General features: G+C 43.9%; 1 protein-coding gene across 2 annotated transcripts in view; it reads left to right on the top strand.

Annotated features, from left to right (window-relative positions):
- The first annotated feature begins 3,638 nt into the window (after positions 1-3,638).
- The window catches only part of fastk (Fas-activated serine/threonine kinase), a 25,906-nt gene continuing 9,638 nt past the window's right edge, over positions 3,639-19,906 (top strand). For both annotated transcript variants that reach the window (XM_036966173.1, XM_021590066.2), the window contains exons 1-8: positions 3,639-4,261; positions 9,567-10,479; positions 10,973-11,288; positions 13,563-13,750; positions 13,852-14,000; positions 16,053-16,269; positions 18,650-18,809; positions 18,932-19,023. In XM_036966173.1, the coding sequence (XP_036822068.1) occupies positions 9,609-10,479; positions 10,973-11,288; positions 13,563-13,750; positions 13,852-14,000; positions 16,053-16,269; positions 18,650-18,809; positions 18,932-19,023 (1,993 nt within the window). In that variant the 5' untranslated portion in view covers positions 3,639-4,261; positions 9,567-9,608. The remainder of the gene's footprint in view (positions 4,262-9,566; positions 10,480-10,972; positions 11,289-13,562; positions 13,751-13,851; positions 14,001-16,052; positions 16,270-18,649; positions 18,810-18,931; positions 19,024-19,906) is intronic.

Raw genomic sequence — 19,906 nt, 5'->3', positions numbered from 1 at the left:
GATCATGAAAAAGATTCTACAAATGCACCATCTAGAACATCCTGACTAGTTGCATCACCGCTTGGTATGGCAACCCTGCTACAGAGGGTAGTGCGAATGGCCCAGAACATCACTGGGGCCAAGCTTCCTGCCATCCACGACCTCTATACCAGGCGGTGTCAAAGGAAGGCCCTAAGAATGATCAGACTCCAGCCACCCAAGTCAGACTGTTCTCTACTACCACACGGCAAAGTCTAGGTCCAAAAGGCTACAACAGCTTCTACCCCCCCAAGGCATAAGACTGCTAAACAGTTAATCAAATGGCTACCCAGAATATTTGCATTGACCACCTTTTTTACTTTGTGGATACTTGCGGTTTACCTATTTTTTGCTAAATAAAAGAGATTTGATGTTTGGGAGAAGCTATAGGAGGCTCATTAATGGCTGGAATGGAAAGGTATCAAGCATATGGAAACCACGTTTGACTCTGTACCATTCATGCCATTACAGTGAGCCTGTCCTCCTATAGCTCCTCCCACCAGCCTCAGTGATGGAGACATACCACCATTAAACCTGTGGTCATTGACCTCTTGGTGAAGTTATTGTTAGTGGATAGGTTAAACAGTAACAACTGTACCTTCCAAAATGTTTGCAGAAGCTAAGGGATGTCAGTCATTTGACCACCCAAAGCAGAAGGTCAGTGCAAGCAATGATGTCCACACAATAAATGGTAAAATGTACACACATTCCTAACTTGTATCCACATGGAGAAATTGGTCTTGAAAACATTTAGATGTTATATTACATTTAAAAAGAGCATTAAATAACTTTAATTTTCAAGAATGTTTTTGCAAGTAGTACAGTTTGGCACAGTGGACCGAGTACATGTGTCATTGGGCCAAATTGAAGCCTTGACCTATTTGCCCAATTAGGTGTGTATCACTCATTTTTGTCATCTTGGATGATCTCCAACTCTGCACTAAGAATTATACATAATATACAGTATAATCCTTCTTTGAAAACATCTCCAGATTGAATTAAAGTCTGCAGCTCTACAGCAATTGGGCCAAAGATAGAATGCTTTGTTGTCTTTAAGCCATTTTGCCACAACTTTGGAATTATGCTTTGAGTCATTGTCCATTTGGAAGACCCATTTGCGACCAAGTTTTAACTTCCTGACTGATGTCTTGATGTTGCTTCAATATATTCACATAATTTGACTCTCATGATGCCATCTAATTTTGTGAAGTGCACCAGTCCCTCCTGCAGCAAAGCACCCCCACGCTTCACGGTTGGGATGGTGTTCTTCGGCTTGCAAGCCTCCGCCTCAAAACATAACGATTGTCATAATGGGCACACAGTTCTATTTTTGTTTCATCAGACCATAGGACATTTCTCAAAAGTACAATCTTTTCAAACTGTAGTCTGTTTTTTTTTAATGGTGGTTTTGGAGCAGTGGCTTCTTCCTTGCTGAGCGGCCTCAGGTCATGTCGATATAGGACTCGTTTTACTGTGGCTATAGATACTTTTGTACCCGTTTCCTCCAGCATCATCACAAGGTTCTTTGCTGTTGTTCTGGGATTGATTTGCACTTTTTCCACCAAAGTACGTTAATCTCTAGGAGACGGTATGATGGCTGCGTGGTCCCATGGTGTTTGTACAGATGAACGTGGTACCTTCAATTGCGCCCAAGGATGAACCAGACTTGTGGAGGTCTACAATTTTTTTTCTTCGGTCTTGGCTGATTGCTTTTGATTTTCCCATTCTATCAAACAGATGTCAAGCAAAATGGCATGCCTTGAAATACATCCACAGGTACACCTCCAATTAGCCTATCGAACACTTCTAAAGCCATGAGATAATGTTCTGGAATTTTCCAAACTGTTTAAAGGCACAGTCAACTTAGTGTATTGTAAACTTCTGACCCACGAACTGTGATACAATTGTTGGAAATTACTTGTCATGCACAAAGTAGATGTCCTAACCGACTTGCCAAAACTATAGTTTGATAACAAGAAATGTGGAGTGGTTGAAAAACAAGTTTTAATGACTAACCTAAGTGTTTCAACTGTACATGAAACTCCCTTCACCATAATCATGCAGGACTCTTTGGCATTATTTAATGTGATAATTGTCACTGTCATTTACCTGAACATTTCAGTTAGAGACAAGGATAGATAAAGGGGAGACGGACACGGTGTCCACGCGGCACCAAAGGGGACACATCATCGAGTCAGGGTACGTTGGGCTCAAGCCAGACAGAAGTTGGGAAACTGGTAACTACAGTAATTATGAGGGGATCGGACAGTGAGGGAAAACAGTAACAGAGAACACCAAGATTGGCAAATTCGCCACTGGCGCCCTGTGCTCTTCACAGATGAAAGCAGGTTCATACTGAGCATGTGACAGACGTGACAGTCTGGAGACGCCGTGGAGAACGTTCTGCTGCCTGCAACATCCTCCAGCATGACCGGTTTGGCGGTGGGTCAGTCATGGTGTGGGGTGGTCAGATATAGCATCGGCATGTTTGGACCAAAAAGCTCTATCTGTCTCATCAGACCACATGACCTTCTCCCATTCCTCCTCTAGATCATCCAGATGGTCATTGGCAAAACTTCAGACAGGCGCTGGCTTGAGCTGGGGGACCTTGCATGCACTGCAGGATTTTAATCCATGACGGCGTAGTGTGTTACTAATGGTTTTCTTTGAGACTGTGGTCCCAGCTCTCTTCAGGTAATTTACCAGGTCCTGCCGTGTAGTTCTGGGCTGATCCCTCATCTTCCATTATATACCAAAGAAGCGCCTGTTGCACAATGAGACAGATATTTCACCAGATGTATAAATGTGGCATTTCCACTCACTACGAAATATGGTGATGAGAGGAAGCCCAGTGGCCGGCAAGGGGAGAAGATGGAGCAAGATCGATTGACAGACATTTGGTCTCCATACAGTTCTGTTTCCAAAACTATAATGTAACAGAGTGGACTACCCTTTGACAAAGTCTAAAAAAAAAATGGTTTAGTAGTGCAAGGGCAAGTAGGTGTGCCCTAATGGAAATATGCAAATAAATGCTAGAGCGGCCAATTGGATTTCACTACCTCGGTTGGCTCTGCCCACCTTGTTTGTTCTGCTCCCAATGGAAACGACATGCTCTGGTCAATCTTGAGGTAGTTTTGAAAATCTTTGCCTCAAGTCTGCCAGAAAAGCACAAGAAGTACACCCTCCAACCCAGTAGGTGGCTGTGATCAGAGGAAGAGAGGCCCAACTCGGCCTCTCGTTGTGTTGTCAAACAAGGAGGTCAATGAGTGTCGAATTTGAGCAACAAAAACATGAATTGCTTATTTGCTAAGTGAGGTTTATTTAATCGAATATAAATGTCTTAATGCTTAAATTGTTACGAGTGTACTGATATAATTAGGACACGTGACATCCTGGTAACGATGAGAAAAACACATATCAGCATTTTCTCGAGATGGCTATGGATTAGATGAGGCTAGTAGGATTGCATCTCTCCCTTGAATACATGTGGTTGACGTCAATAATCCTCGAATATTCATAAGAGGGTGACAATAATAAGAGATCCACCAATCCAAATAAAGGATAGGCGGGAGCTAGACAGCCCACTGGGCAACTTTGTGGACAACGACTCCCATTGTTAGGGCGGAGAGACATGCACATCTTGTCAGTATTTCCATAATCTTTGCTGTAATGAACCAAATGTTGGCATTAGCCGTCAACAGAAGAAGAAGACCAACAAAGTTGCATGCTGGGAAGATGGCCGACACCAGTGCGGCTAGTGAAGAATGAGAGGACGAGAAACCGAATACAGTTCTTGCGGCAAATGTCATCAATCGTTTTAGAACGATTTCCGGTGTAGGTGCGTCCGAGCTACCAGGGAAAATAATATATTGTGTCAGTGTGAATAAGTCAAACGCATTGTCAATAACACCAACCCATATTCGCTCCTGGATAGAGAGAACAGAGCGAGGCGAATTGAAACCTAGGTCAAGACAGTTTGCAAAAAACGGTGTCATTGCAATGGACGTCCATGACCAAAGAATTACAGTATTCCACGATTAACTAGCTAATTTAAATTTGGTAAATTAGTTAAAATGGTCAACCGATATAGTGAACGTTTTAATTGACGGGCTGGCTGTCACTCCTATGTTTCGCTTAACTTCTTGGGAGTGTCACGGTCAGATGACAGACTGACTGTCATTGCTCCCAGTGAGATACTCAACGGCAACACCCATCTGGATATTCCTCTTGCGTTGACAAACATGTAAGTACATGTTCGTGATTGTCATTGTAGCTAACTTGTTTACCATATTAATACCATTGCTTTTTTTTATATGATGGTTAGGTAGCAGGGCCAGCTGACGCCTTGTAGCCGTCCTAGTTAACTATCCTTACTATCTGAAATGTCCCCCGGCCCTTAGACACTTGTTGCCATTGGCAGATTTCCCCTGCTAGTAGTAGTTAGTGTTGCAAGTATCAGTGGAAATGTGATGTAGCTAACTAAATGTGAATGATTTACACATTTCACTGGTGTAACCCGTTCTAGTCGCCGCATGTGATAAATGCAATTTGACTCTGATTTGTTAGATTTGCAGCCTTAGACATTTAGCGTCCTACTGCTAACTAGTTAGCTACATATACTGTAGCTAACAAGTTGACTACAACATGCTAGATATCCTACGCTTACATTTTTTGCGGACATTTATGCTTTGATTTCTGGATAGGGTGTTTGTTTTCAGGATAGCTCAACTAACAATGACATTAGTAGTTAGTTGAGGAAAATCGTCAAAGGTTGAGTGGGAACGTTCCTTATGCTGTAGGGCAAATTTGGTTAGTTACCTGTTCAAATTTACTTCAGGGGGAGGTTGGGTATACGAATGGGATTATTATTTTTTTACTGACTCAGTATGTGTACTCAACATTACTGCAATGTAACTGAATACTCTATTCTAGGCCCAACTAAAGAGACTGCCCTGTCAACATGTTTAATGATCAGCTATAAAATCGGTGTATTTGGACGTGGCATACTTTTAGGATTAAGGCTACCTCCAGAAATATTAGTAGTACTTGCCTATGACAGATTATAAAGTTGACAGTTTGTCTCTCGTTGACCAATGAGTGAACACAAGACTGCTGAACAGCTAATCAAATGGCTACCTTGACTGTTGACCCACCCCCTCTGTTTTTACACTGCTGCTACTCGCTATTTATTTATGCATAAATCACTTTACCCCTACCTACTTGTACAGATCACCTCAACTAACCTATATCCCCTTACATTGACTTGGTACTATTTAGCCTTCTTGGTTAAGGGCTTATAAGTAAGCATTTCACGGTAAGGTCTACATCTGATGTATTCGGCGCATGTGACATAACATTTAGAGATTTTATTGACTGTGGCCTACATTTTCACGCTACGAAACATTTAACAAACATGTCTAGTTGGTGTGGTGGTTACACCAATCAGGTGTACACAAACACATTTTCAGAATAGTTCTTGAGGTCTCCCCTCCCTTATCCCCATTCTTTGTTTTAGAGGGATTCACCCTCTCCCCCTCTAGCTGCAGGCTACCTGTGACCTGTTGTGAGTGCAGAGTCTGCAGACTAGTCTATGGTTGATAGAATTAGTCTTAGCCCACAGCCTAGTCCTTCACTGTCTGAGTTGGACGGTTTATCGTTGTACTCCCATGTGTGCATCCCAAATGGCACCCTATTCTGTGTTTCCCTGGTCAAAAGAAGTACACTACATAAAGAAAAGGGGGGCCATTTGGGATAGATCCCATAACTCACCTAATTTTGTCAGTGAAGCTTCCCATATCAGACTAAACTCAGTCTGACCTCATTATTGCAATGGCAAAATGGTAGATGTTACAGGTTTAGTTTTTTTCTGTTTATGTTGAGGTTGGACCTTTATCATGTATAGCACATGGGCAGTCATCTCGTTAGTCAGTATGTGTTACACCTGTGCTGGCTTGTCCATCTCATTAGTCGGAAGGTGTTTCACCTGAGCTGGCCCAGGTGCTATTTAAGTGGCTGGCCAAGTGCTCCAGTTGTCTTGAGAGGTGTGGAGGGTCAACACCTTTTTAGTTGGTGTGCCCTATTTGAGTTCTAGAAAAAAAAAACATTCCTTTGTCTGCTCATCCCTGTTTTTGTTTTGCTCAACTTTTTGATTTTCTTCCTGTCTAAGTTTGGTGTGTTTTCTTTTGTTTGCCTCTTGGGAAAATGTTGTGGGTGTCTTTTAAAAGCAAATTGGTCACATACCCATATTTATCAGATGTTATTACGGGTGTAGCGAAATCTAACAATTTACAACAATACACACTAGGGATGCACGATATATCGGTTAACATATTGGAATCAGCCAAAATTAGCTAAAAAAAATGCCAACATCGGTATCAGCCGATGTCTAGTTTAACGCCCCGATGTGCAAAACCGATGTTAAGGCTGACGTGCATACCTATATAACGCAGGTACATTATTCAATGACGCCACGTAACATTTTGCTCTATACGTGCAACAGCGTTCTCAAACTAGCCCCCAATGTCTGCTGTGTGGATCGAACAGTCATTTGAAAGAGTAACAATATTTCAGCGAGACCACTCAAAGGGTGAAATCCATTAAAGACCATATAATGGAATTCATTGCCCTTGACAATCAACTGTTCTCTGTTGTGGGTGACGTTGGCTTTCGCCCGACTGGTCGAGCACCGGTACACACTACCAAGTGCGTTATTTTTCAGATGTTTCCCTACCATAGTTGCACAGTAATAGCGTCACTGCTATTAGCTTCACCACATACATACTATGGAACGCCGTTTGTCTTTGCATGTCAAAAAAGATAGAGTAACACTGTCAAAGTTGTACAAAAAAGTCTGAAAACAAACAAACACCGGCCACGAACGATGTGTTTACAATACCGCATTGGTAATAAAGTATAATTTGTTTGACTGCAACTTCTGGGGTAGCTAGCTTTAGCTTGGTACCTAGCTAGCACCAATACAACCAGCCTGAAAACAATGACCAGTAAACCTGCAGTCATTTTCATTATTTTTTAGCAATGATTTAAGAATCCTTGTAAGTATTAGCTAAGTTGCCACTTGTTGTTCGCCTATTGAAATTTGACTTCAGTTCATGAATATAGCTAGTCAGCAATTTAACCCTGTTGCCCAAACGTTATAAGCAGCCAGCTAGCTTCGTCTGGCTCGTGAGGCTCAACCGTAAAACGGTATGTACACATTTATTAAAGTGACCAGTGATTCCATAGCTGTGTTCAAATACCCATACTAATATGTAGAACAAAAGAGGAAGGGAAGCGTTGCTAAGGTAAACAATAGTAGATTTTGGTAGACAGAAGGTGCTCTTTTTTTTAAAAGGGGTAAATTGGTTATCAAAAAGAAGGACCAAGGCACTCTCCGTATAAAAATATGGCATGTTCATTGGAAACAACGTGTAACATTTTTTTCATTGAACATGCCACACAAAAAAAGTATTTTTTATTTATTATATGAAGTGCCTTGGGCCACCTTTCTTTTTGATAACCCATACTGTATACTACATACTTAATGAGTGTATATACTATTAGTTCATTTTAGTGAACGGTATCGTTTTATTTGCGCGTACCAGAGCTTTACCTGTCTACTGGAAGTTGATGTTGTTGCTATGCAACCTCTTGCTAGTTTGTTAGCATAACAAATGACTAGCTACACATTTTACGATTTTCGTTGTGTTCGTAAATTCTGATCGCTTCGCTCTCGGCGAGTTCAGAACGCACTCTGGCTGAGGAGTAGGGTTGATCCGAGCGTTCTGACCTTACAACAGCTTGGGTGCTTGACTGCCAACTGGCAAACGTCAGCTAGTTACTTCCGGACACATGAGAGAACACCTCACTCTGACCATTCTACTCACCCTAGCAGAGCTGGTTAGGCTGTTTTCATGTTTTTCAGATCGTTGGTGACTAACTGTGCTGCTGGCAACAATTTCATGAAGTCTTTTTTGGGGGGGGGGAGTGTATACTGACACAGGCCATATTCAACAGGTGTTGAGCGTTTGTAAATTCACAAGTTACTCTGAAATAGAAGTAGTTAGCCAGAATTAACAACGTCCATTTGAGAACGCACTAAAGAATGACGTGAATAATCTAGTCGAGAAAATTATCTTGGGGAGGTCATACGGTCGGCATTTGATTGTGAGGTATTCTAGGTCGGGTGAACAAAAGGTCTTTAGTTCCTGTACATTATCACATTCACACCATGAGTAGTTAATCATGAAACGTACACCATCGCTCTTCTTCTTCTTCCCGGAGAGTTCTTTATTCCTGTCTGCACTATTTACTGAACCCAGCTGGTTGCATGGCCGGGGACAGTATATCCAGAGAGAGCCACGATTCCGTGAAACGGAGAATGTTACTGCCCCTGATGTCTCTGTGGAAGCAGATCCTTACCCTGAGCTCTACTTTAATGTCCAGGGACTGAACATTTGCGAGTGTAAATTCCTCGGAAGCGGTGGATGTCCACTCCGATTACCTCTTCTCCGCTGGCGGTGTCTTGGAGCAGCCTCTGGGTTAAGTTCAATTGCCCTCCGGGGGGGTACGAACAAAGGATCAAATTCAGTTCCACTTGTTGCTTTCAGTGGACACCCCCACGAGTGTCTCAGAACCCCTCCTAAAAACCCACCCGTTTTGGTTGTTGTCAGTGACTGTTTGCGACATTATTTGTTTTTCTTGCTGGGAAATGGGTGTTCGTCCGGGATTTAGTTTTCCATGAGTATGGTAGTTGCTCTAGTCACCTAATCTGAAGCACTGCTGTGCCAAGATATTCAAAATACACTTTTGTGGTAGTCACTGACATCCACCCTGAGAGGTTATTAGATTTTGTGGAATAGTTTTTGAAAGTTGCATGAACACACAGGCTAATACAAATAAAGCCGTGGACTTTACGTTGGAAGCATTTGTGGAAAACCCTACTTGTGTGAGATGCTAGATTTAATGTACAAAAGCAAATCCGCTCGTCATTGCAAAGCATTATGACATCTGGCCATCCGAATGCAGTAGTCAGACTTGATCGGTACTGCTTTGGAGGAGGAGGAGGAAATCCTTCCCGGACAGAGCGAGAGAGGCTGATGGAAAAGGGCGCTACCGTTAAGTGGGGTGAATCCCGTAAAGTAAAGGCAAAATGGGAGCAACAGGGAAAGGACGAGATGAGCGTGCAGCCAAACATGAAGAACATGAACGTGCCATCTGATGAAGAGACCGAGTTCTTCCAGATCTATGAATCCAGTCAGGCCATCCTGACACGCTCAACTGAGTTTGATCTTGGTGTCTTGAACAGCCTTCAAGGAAGGTTTTCATCTCAATGTAGCCTATTTGTTTTTCATTAATGTCTGTTTTCTTGTTTCCTGTGCTGTTTGAATCATTTACTTGATGTCACTGTACTGCTTTGCACTTAGGTGTGTGTGTGTGTGTGTGTGTGCGCACAATGGGAATCTCCAGGGATTCTCACACAGATTCTCATTTGGAATGTGTGTTTTGTTTAGTAAATTCTTTCCCTTTCCTCCCTTCCTCTCTCCCTGTAGGTGTAGTCTGCATTGCCTCAGCGGTGTACTAGCCTGTGTAGTATGCTGTGGCTGTCCTCCAGCCCAGGCCTCCTGAGCTGCGAAAGCATAATCCCTTCGCCCCTCTGCCAGCGACACGCCTGCCGCCTTAGCGCCCTCGCTCTCGCCCTCGCCGGCATGTACACAACCCGCCTGTACAGCGCAGTAGGTGGTGGTGGAGGAGGAAAGCCTGGACGCCGGCCGGGCCTGGGGGGTGGAGGTCTGCCCATGCTGGAGAACCACCCCCACCACCACCCTCTCCCACCACACCAACATCCCCACCACGTGCCTCCTCCACCTCCCAGCTACCCGCCCATCTACCAGGGGCGCCCTGACCCTCACCGGGGGCCCCACTTTCACAGTCACCACCACCACCACCAACACTACCATCCCCACCCACACCTGGCCCCGCCTCCACCCCTCCCCCCGCATCCCCACTACCAGACACACGCCCACCTGCACCACCACAGCACTGTTGGCGCGGCCGGCAACAACAAGAAGAAGACGTGGAACTTCATCCATGAGAAGATGAGCTACGACACCTTCTTCACCATGAAGAGGCTGATCGAACGCTCGCGGAGAGCGGACGAGGTGCTGCGCTGGGTGACGCAGAACCCAGGCAAGATTTCACACAACCATTACCCCATCGCACTGCAGAAGATCGGCCAGCTACTACAGGCCGGGGCTGGAGGAGGAGGAGGGGGCGGCGGAGGTGGCTCGGATGCAGCCCTGGTTCCCTCTCCCGTAGTCGGTGGAGGAGAAAGAGTGGAGAATGAAGGTCGACAGATCTTGGAGCACCAGGACTTCCAGACGCTGTGCGACTCCATCGTGAGGGACTGTGCCAAGTTTGACAACTTCAGCATTGTCAACTGCCTGTACGCTGTGGCAGCATTGGGTGAGTCTAGGTGATCTGTGGCAGCATTAGGTGAGTCTCGGTGATATGTGGCTGTGTTAAGTGATCTATGGCTGAGCTAGGTGAGTCTAGGTGATCTGTGGCAGCATTAGGTGAGTCTCGGTGATATGTGGCTGTGTTAAGTGATCTATGGCTGAGCTAGGTGAGTCTAGGTGATCGCATGGAGGCAGCTCTGTTTCCCATACTTGGATTTGTTGGGAGTGTGAAAGCAATCTTTTTCATATTGCTAGTGTATGATCAGCAGGTGTTTTTAGTACAATGTATTTTATATTATGTAGGATATGTGAACATTGTGAAATGGCATCTACTTCTTTATACGTGTATTCACTTGGTATCGAATATAGATATGAAAATAATTTGTCTACATATAAAAAAACCTGAATGCACTTGTCTGGAATATTAAACGGACTTACATTACTTGAAAAATAAATAAATGAAGTCAAATAAAGCCTAAACCTCCCGCCTCCTCCCCCAGGCCTTCCCAGCGACTCGCGGGTAGTGCAGGTGCTGGAGGCTGAGTCCCAATCACGACTGGGCCAGTTTAACCAGAAGGACGTGTCCATGGTGTTCAGCTCCAGCATGAAGCTGCACCCCAGCAGCCAGCACCCGCTCACCGAGGCCTGCCTGGTGGGCTTGGAGAAGAACCTGGAGCGGGAGCGTCACCCGCAGACCCTCTTCCTGCTGCTCTCCTACTACCGCCTCAAGTGGCGCTCGCTGCAATCCAGCGACGCTGCAACGGCCGAGATCGTGGCCAATATACCACCCAACCCGGAACAGCTCCTGGCCAACAGGTACGGTTGGGATGACGGTTGATTACCCATTCATGGTAAAATAGACAAATGTTTTCTAGTTTGTAAGAGGCCATCCAAGTAGAGGAAATGCGAGTTATGCAGTACGACTAGGTCACTATCGATAGTCATAAATGGAGGAAATGTTTTCAAAAATAACATTAGTATTCTTATTGCACATGCCTTACAGAGGTACTACCTCTGTTTTAAAACCTTTTATCCCATGTTTGTTTACTGAACACAATCTAGGTGTGATCTGTTCCTGAGTGTAATTTTAAATGTCAGTTATTATGATGAAAGCAGTGATGGCGATACTCAGTACACTGAACAAAAATATAAATGCAACGATTTCAAAGAATTGGGTGAGTTACATTTCATTAAGGAAATCAGTCAATTGAAAATACATTTTATTAGGCCCTATGGATTTCACATAACTGGGAATACAGATATGAATCTGTTGGTCGCAGATACCCTTTAAAAAATAGGGGTGTGGAGCAAAAAAACCAGTCAATATCTGGTGTGATTTTTTACCTCATGCAGCGTGACGCATCTCATTCTCATGCTGTTGATTGTGGCCTGTGGAATGTTTTCCCGCTCCTCTTCAATGACTGTGCGTAGTTGCTGGATATTAGCGGGAACTGGAACACGCTGTCGATCAAGAGCATCCAAAACATGCTCAATGTTGTGATATGTCTGAGTGTGCAGGTCATGGAAAAACTGGGACATTTTCAGCCTCAAGGGATTGGGTACAGATCTTTGCGACATGGGGCTGTGCGTTATCATGCTGAAAAGTGACGTGATAAATGCGAATGAATGGCACGACAATGGGACTCAGGATCTCGTCAAAATATCAGCCCATTCAAATTCCCATCGATTAAAATAAAATGTCATTTGTTCATTGTCTGTAGTTTATGCCTGCCCATACCATAACCCCACCACCACCATGGGGCACTCTGTTCACAACGTTGACATCAGAACCACTTGCCCATACGTCTGCCCGGTACAATTGAAACGGGGATTCATCTGTGAAGAACATATTTCTCCAGCGTGCCAGTGGCCATCAAAGGTGAGCATTTGCCCACTGAAGTTCGTTACGACGCCAAACTGCAATCAGGTCAAGACCCTGGTGAGGACGACATGCACGCAGATGAGCTTCCCTGAGACGGTTTCTGACACTTTGTACAGAACCTCTTCAGTTGTGCAAAACCCACAGTTTCATCAGTTCCTGTGTGCAGTTGTGAAGCCGGTTTGACGTACTGCCAAGTTCTCAAACTACAGTGCCTTCAGAAAGTATTCAGACCACAATGCTTTTTCCACATTTTGTTATGTTACAGCCTTATTCTAAAATTGATTACATAGTTTTTTTCCCTCATCAATCTACACACAATGCCCCCTAATGACATCACAACACCCCATAATGCCGAAGCAAAAACTGTTTAAAAAAAACGTTTGCTAATTTTTTACAAATCATAAACTGATATCACATTTACACAAGTATTCAGACCTTTTACTCAGTACTTTGTTGAAACACCTTTGGCAGCGATTACAGCCTTGCGTCTTCTTGGGTATGACGCTACAAGCTTGGCACACCTGTATTTGGAGAGTTTCTCCTATTCTTCTCTGCAGATCCTCAATCTCTGTCAGGTTGGATGGGGAGTGTCGCTGCACAGCTATTTTCAGGTCTCCAGAGATGTTCGATTGGGTTCAAGTCCGGGTTCTGGCTGGGCCACTCAAGAACATTCATAGAGTTGTCCCAAAGCCACTCCTGCATTGTCTTTGCTGTGTGGAGCAGGTTTTCATCTAGGATCTCTGTACTTTGCTCCGTTCATCTTTGCCTCGATCCTGACGTCTCCCAGTCCCTGCCGCTGAAAAACATCCCCACAGCATGATACTGCCACCACCATGCTTCTCAGTAGGGATCTTGCCAGGGATTTCCTCCAGACGTGACGCTTGGCATTCAGGCTAATGCATTCCATCTTGGTTTCATCAGACCAGAGAATTTGGTTTCTCGTGGTCTGATAGTCTTTAGGTGCCTTTTGGTGAACTCAAAGTGGACTGTCATGTGCCTTTGGCAAATGAGAAATGCTCACAGGGACATGAACACGTTTGTGCCAAAAAATGTAGAGAAATTAGCTTTCTGTGCGTATGTAACATTTCAGGGATCTTGTATTTCAGCTCATGAAACATGGGACCAACACTTTACATGTTGCGTTTTATATTTTTGTTTAGTATAATTAGTATCACGATACTTGGTAATATCGCACAACCTACCAACAGGAAGATCCTCCGACTGGTCAAGCACACACTGGCTAGCGTAAGTGGAGTGCGCGACCAGGAGATGGCGCTGCTGGACGAGATGCTGGCTACTTGCGTACGCGAGGCTAGTAACAAGAGCCTGGAGATCATCTTCAGCTCCCACCTATTCTACCAGAACAGACAGGAGAGGTTTGTGTGCAGCCTGGCTGGTGAGTTTTCCTCTCCTCTGCCATTCTCTGACAGCTGTTTTAATCTGTCGCTTTCTCCATCTTTCTATCATTCCCAAGATAACCTGGTCTTTTCCTAATAGAGGAGCTGCCTAAAAAAGTGGACAGCATAACCCCATACACCATGGCCCTCATTGCCAAATACATCGCCCGCCACCGGCTCAGAGAGACTCGACTCCTCGACACCATCGCTGATTTCCTGGTCAAGAAGGGAGAATACCTGGATAGCAAGGTAAGGTGTCCCACTCATCTACAAAATCTCTGTCTTATGTTTAAACAGCTGTTGAGCGACTCGGGTACACTGTTTGTTGGTTATTATTGGGCTGTATGAGGGCTATTACACCTGAAATAAAGTGTTGTTTATTTACACACGTTATGGGTTCTTATACCATGGCATTGTTGAATTCTTGTTTCTGATTGGTTTGAAAGGCATTCTAGAGTGTAAAGGGTGGCCACTACTCCATAGTAGAAGCTATCACTAACCAGGTTTCCATCCAACCTTTTTTATGCGAGTAAAGTACATGTTGGATAAAAAAATGTCACTAAAGACCTGATTGAAACAAAACAAAATATGTTAGACACGGTCTTTTTGTATCGATAAAATTAATTGTGGTGTAAACTGTATGCACAAATATTGATATACTACCATCATATCGAAGTCAACTTGGGAGTTATGTGATGATATGCTGTGTGGCCCTCCCCCTACGACTCGGGAAAGCATGCAGTTAGCTAGCTGTAGCCTATGCTTCTAGTACTAGATTTATTCTCTGATCCTTTGATTGGGTGGACATGTCAGTTCATGATGCAAGAGCTCTGATAGGTTAGAGGACGTCCTCCGGAAGTTGTCATAATTACTGTGTAAGTCTATGGAAGGGGGTGAGAACCATGAGCCTCCAAGGTTTTGTATTATAGTCTGTGTACCCAGAGGAGGATGGAAGCTAGCTGTTCTCGGGCTGCACCATGGTGCTACCCCACAGAGTGCTGTTCAGGCTACTGTAGACCTTCATTGCAAAACAGTGTGTTTTAATATATTATTGGGTGACGTGAATGTATTTAGTATAGTTTTATCTAAACTTTCACTATGTTTCTGAAGTTCACTGAGGAGGATGGTCCTCCCTTTCCTCCTCTGAGGATCCTACACTGGTACAAAGACCAGAGTGGGCCCATACATTTTTTAATTTCACCTTTATTTTACTAGGCAAGTCAGTTAAGAACCTATTCTTATTTACAATGACGGCCTACAAAAAGGCAAAAGGAATCCTGCAGGGATGGGGGCTGGTATTAAAAATAAATTAAATAAAAATATTGGACAAAACGCATCACGACGAGAGACAACACTACATAGAGAGAAACCTAAGACGACAACGCAGCATGGTAGCAACACAACATGGTAGCGACACATGACAACACAGCATGGTAGCGACACATGACAACACAGCATGGTAGCGACACATGACAACACAGCATGGTAGCGACACATGACAACACAGCATGGTAGCGACACAACATGGTAGCGACACATGACAACAAAGCATGGTAGCGACACATGACAACAAAGCATGGTAGCGACACATGGCAACACAGCATGGTAGCAACACAACATGGTAGCGACACATGACAACACAGCATGGTAGCAACACAACATGGTAGCGACACATGACAACAAAGCATGGTAGCGACACATGACGACACAGCATGGTAGCAACACAACATGGTAGCGACACATGACAGCAAAGCATGGTAGCGACACATGACAACACAGCATGGTAGCAACACAACATGGTAGCGACACATGACAACACAGCATGGTAGCGACACATGACAACACAGCATGGTAGCGACACCACGTGACTACAACATGGCAGCAGCACAAACGGGTACATTGTTGGGCACAGACAACAGCACAAAGGGCAAGAAGGTAGAGACAACAATACATCACGCAAAGCAGCCACAACTCAGTAAGAGTGTCCATGATTGAGTCTTTAAAATTTATACGGCAGCATTTTTTTTTGGTGACAAAACAATCAGTAGAGTTGAAAATGCAACAGAAACCCCCCAGCAGGTGGGAATTTAACCGCAGAAGTTATTTTTATGTGCACTACGTCGTCACGCACAGCTTTTTTATCTGCATCAAGTCAATTTGGTGGAAACGCATCTCTGGTGGGAAAATGCAGTTGATATGGGTTTGATTGAAGCAGTTATCGCGCGCGATACTTAGTAGTTAGTATCATAATGCTTGGTAATATCACAATAATGGGTTTCTCTCTTTTTTCCCCTCCACAAGGTAATCCAAAAGCTTGTGTTCCCCTTCAGCCGGATGAGCTACCGGCCGTCCAACGAGGTCCAGTTCTTCTCCAAGCTGGAGGTGGTGCTGGAGCTAAAGGCCCTGAGCTCCCCGCTAGCCACAGTCAACATCCTCATGTCCCTGTTCCAGCTGGGCCACTTCCCTGGCCTGGTGCTGCACAAGGTCTTCTCCACCGCCTTCATCAGCAACGTCACCAGTAAGTGGGGAGACGCACACAGCGATCAAGCAACATCAAAGAGCAGCTATGTTTCATTAGTTTTTTTCGACTGACACAATAAAACCTCAAGTCAAATAAATAACTAAGGAGTATGTTTACATGTGTTCAATAATACGATTATTTTGAATATTCAGATTAAGATAATAATAGTTTGATTTAAAATGTTTTCATGCTTTTCAAGAAAATGATTTCCCTAAAAGTTTCCCATGGACCCATCTGAGATCAGGCTACCTAATGGCACTCTGATGAATGCAGAAAATCACCAATCAAAATAAACGTTTGGGAAGTATATTTGGTTATGAGTTGGGACACAGCATTTGTATGTGAACTATTTCTAATGTGCAAACTTTTGACATTTTCCATACTCGCTTCACTAGCGCAAAAGATGGAGCCTCGTGCTAGTCCCGCTAGCTTATGAACAGAACAAATACACAGCTGGTACTCTGATTTTAAATATATATATTTTTTTTTACAATACTTCATCAACAACAAAAAATCTAATATCTAGATGTTTTAATCGATGTATGCTTACTTCGATTATGACCGTACGCCGATTTAAGATAAGCAGAGTACTGTTTACATGACTAATTAAAGAACAGTCTGGCCTTAATGGCTATGTACTCTTAGAATCTCCCTCAGAGCCTGAGTCTTATCTAGGTTTCTTCCTTTCTAGGGATTTTTTTTCCCTAGCCACGGTGCTTCTACATCTGCTTTGCTTACTGTTTGGGGTTTTAGGCTGGGTTTCTGTATATCACTTTGTGACATCTGCTGATATAAATCTATGTATACAGTGCCTTCAGAAAGTATTCAGACCCCTTGACTTTTTCCACATTTTGTTACGTTACAGCCTAAAATGGATTGAATAAAAACAATTCCTCAGCAATCAACACACAATACTCCATTTTTAATTTTAGCAAATGGAATTTAAAAAAATGAACATACCTTATTTACATAAGTAGTGCTATGAGACTTGAAATTGAGCTCATGTGCATCCTGTTTCCATTGATGATCCTTGAGCTGTGTCTACAAGTTGATTGGAGTCCACCTGTGGTAAATTCAATTGATTGGACATGATTTGGAAAGGCACATACCTGTCTATATGAAGTCCCACAGTTGACATTGCATTTCAGAGTAAAAACCAAACCATGAGGTCGAAGGAATTGTCCGTAGCACTCCGAGACAGGATTGTGTCGAGGCACAGATCTGGGGAAGGGGTACCAAAACATTTCTGCAGCATTGAAGGTCCCCAAGAACACAGTGGCCTCCATCATTCTGAAATGGAAGAAGTTTGAGAGCTGGCCTTCCATCCAAACTGAGCCATTGGGGAGAAGTGCCTTGGTCAGGGATGTGACCAAGATCCCGATGGTCACTGACAGAGCTCTAGAGTTCCTCTGTGTAGATGGGAGAACCTTCCAGAAGGACAACCATCTCTTTAGCACTGGTAGCGTGGCCAGACAGAAGCCACTCCTCAGTAAAAGGCACATGACAGCCCACTTGAAGTTTGCCAAAAGGCACCTAAAGACTATCAGACCATGTGAAACAAGATGCTCTGGTCTGATGAAACCAAGATTGAACTCTTTGGCCTTAATGCCAGCGTCACAACCGGAGGAAACCTGGTGGCATCATGCTGTGGGGATGTTTTTCAGTAGCAGGGAGACTAGTCAGGATCGAGGCAAAGATGAACGGAGCAAAGTACAGCGAGATCCTTGATGAAAACCTGCTCCACACAGCCAAGACAATGCAGGAGTGGCTTTGGGACAGTGTCCTTGTGTGGCCCAGACTTGAACCCAATCGAACATCTCTGGAGAGACCTGAAAATAGCTGTGCAGCGACGCTCCCCATCCAACCTGACAGAGCTTGAGAAGGTCTGCAGAGAAGAATGGGAGAAACTCCCCAAATACAGGTGTGCCAAGCTTGTAGTGTCATACCCAAGAAGACCCGAGGCTGTAATCGCTGCCAAAGGTGCTTCAACAAAGTACTGAGTAAAGGGTCTGAATACTTATGTAAATGTGATATTTTAGTTTTTGATTTGTCATTATGGGGTATTGTGTGTAGATTGAGGGGGGGAAACAATTGAATCAATTTAGAATAAGGCTGTAACGTAACTAAATATGGAAAAAGTCTAGGTCTAAATGTATATATACATATGTACACACACATACATTCATACATACATATGTGTGTATATAATATATATTATACACACACACACATTTGATGCATGAAGTTGAATATTACCCCCACATACCTCAACTCACTCCGATGTGCTTCATTTTCACGTTTGGCGATTTTAGACCGTTGCTCATGTCCTTGTTTCCGTTGATTTTTATTGTTCCCCCCCCCCCCCCCCCATTTGTAGACAGCCCTTACGCTCTGATCGTGCGTCGCTACCTGTCTCTGTTGGACGCGGCGGTGGAGCTGGAATACAGGGACTACACCGGTCCACGGCTCCAGGACACGCACAAGGTGCTCATGTTTGACCACGCGCTGACCGCTGACGAGGTCAACCGCAAATACAGGTACGGTGATTGGTTGACTAACTGTTAGTTGGCATTCTATTTTTGAAAGTTTCCATTTATGTCTGCCTTTTTTTTCATTGCGAATTCCAGTGAATCTCCAAGTGTGTTTGTGTGTTTCACAGCTACAGGGGTCTTGTTGCTGAAGCCCTCAGACAGTTGGTTGGAGAGCATGGATACAAACAAGACGAGGTTCTGGCCCCTGGTTATTACACAGGTACACTGAATATAACACACGCTCTGGTGTTTGTTCAAAGGCCACTCTTAAGACTGTTACTGAACACAACGGTGTATTTTTTATTATTATTCTGTAGTACTGTAACCTCCTTTGGGGTTGTACAATTACAGAAACCTGAGGACTATTAGGGGAAAACATTTTTATTTAAGCAGGCAGTCAATGCTGAGACCACGATCTTTCGCAGATGAGGCTTGTGTGAACACATCGATGAACAACAATTACGCTCTACATATCTATACACACGGCAACACTCTACATGTCTATGGGCTCCCGAGTGGCGCAGCGGTCTAAGGCACTGCATCTTAGTGCAAGAAGCGTCACTACAGTCCCTGGTTTGAATCCAGGCTGTATCACAGTCCCATAGGGCAGCGCACAATTGGACCAGCGTCGTTCAGGTTTGGGTAGGCCATCATTGTAAATAAGAATTTGTTAACCGACTTCCCTAGTTAAATAAAATAATATCTATACACACTACACACGAAACAGGAAAAGCTAAACAATCATATGAAACGCATTGTTCAGTAAAAGGACCTCAAACATCTGCCTGAATTACCCAAGAGGCACCAACTCCACCAGCTTTTAAGGAGTTTTCCAGATCATTCTACATGAGACGAGCAAAAAAAAAAAAAAAAAAAAAAAAGCGAAAAGCAGATTTACCTAATTTGGTTGAGATTGTAGGGATCTATCTCCAGGGTTAGCCATCCCTGAGTTCGGATCTGGTAACTTACCTCATTGTTAACCTTCAGACAGGTACGGTATGGCGGAAGTTTATCCAAGATGGATTTATTGATTAAAAAAAGACTTCAAAGAGGCCCAGCCTACTTTCTGATAAAATATGCAATGATGTGTACTCAGCCTATCG

This window comes from Oncorhynchus mykiss, chromosome 28 (genome assembly GCF_013265735.2).
Source record: "Oncorhynchus mykiss isolate Arlee chromosome 28, USDA_OmykA_1.1, whole genome shotgun sequence".
Classification (NCBI taxonomy): domain Eukaryota; kingdom Metazoa; phylum Chordata; class Actinopteri; order Salmoniformes; family Salmonidae; genus Oncorhynchus; species Oncorhynchus mykiss.
Note: the sequence above shows the minus strand (reverse complement) of the source record. Positions and strands in the feature narration are given on the sequence as shown.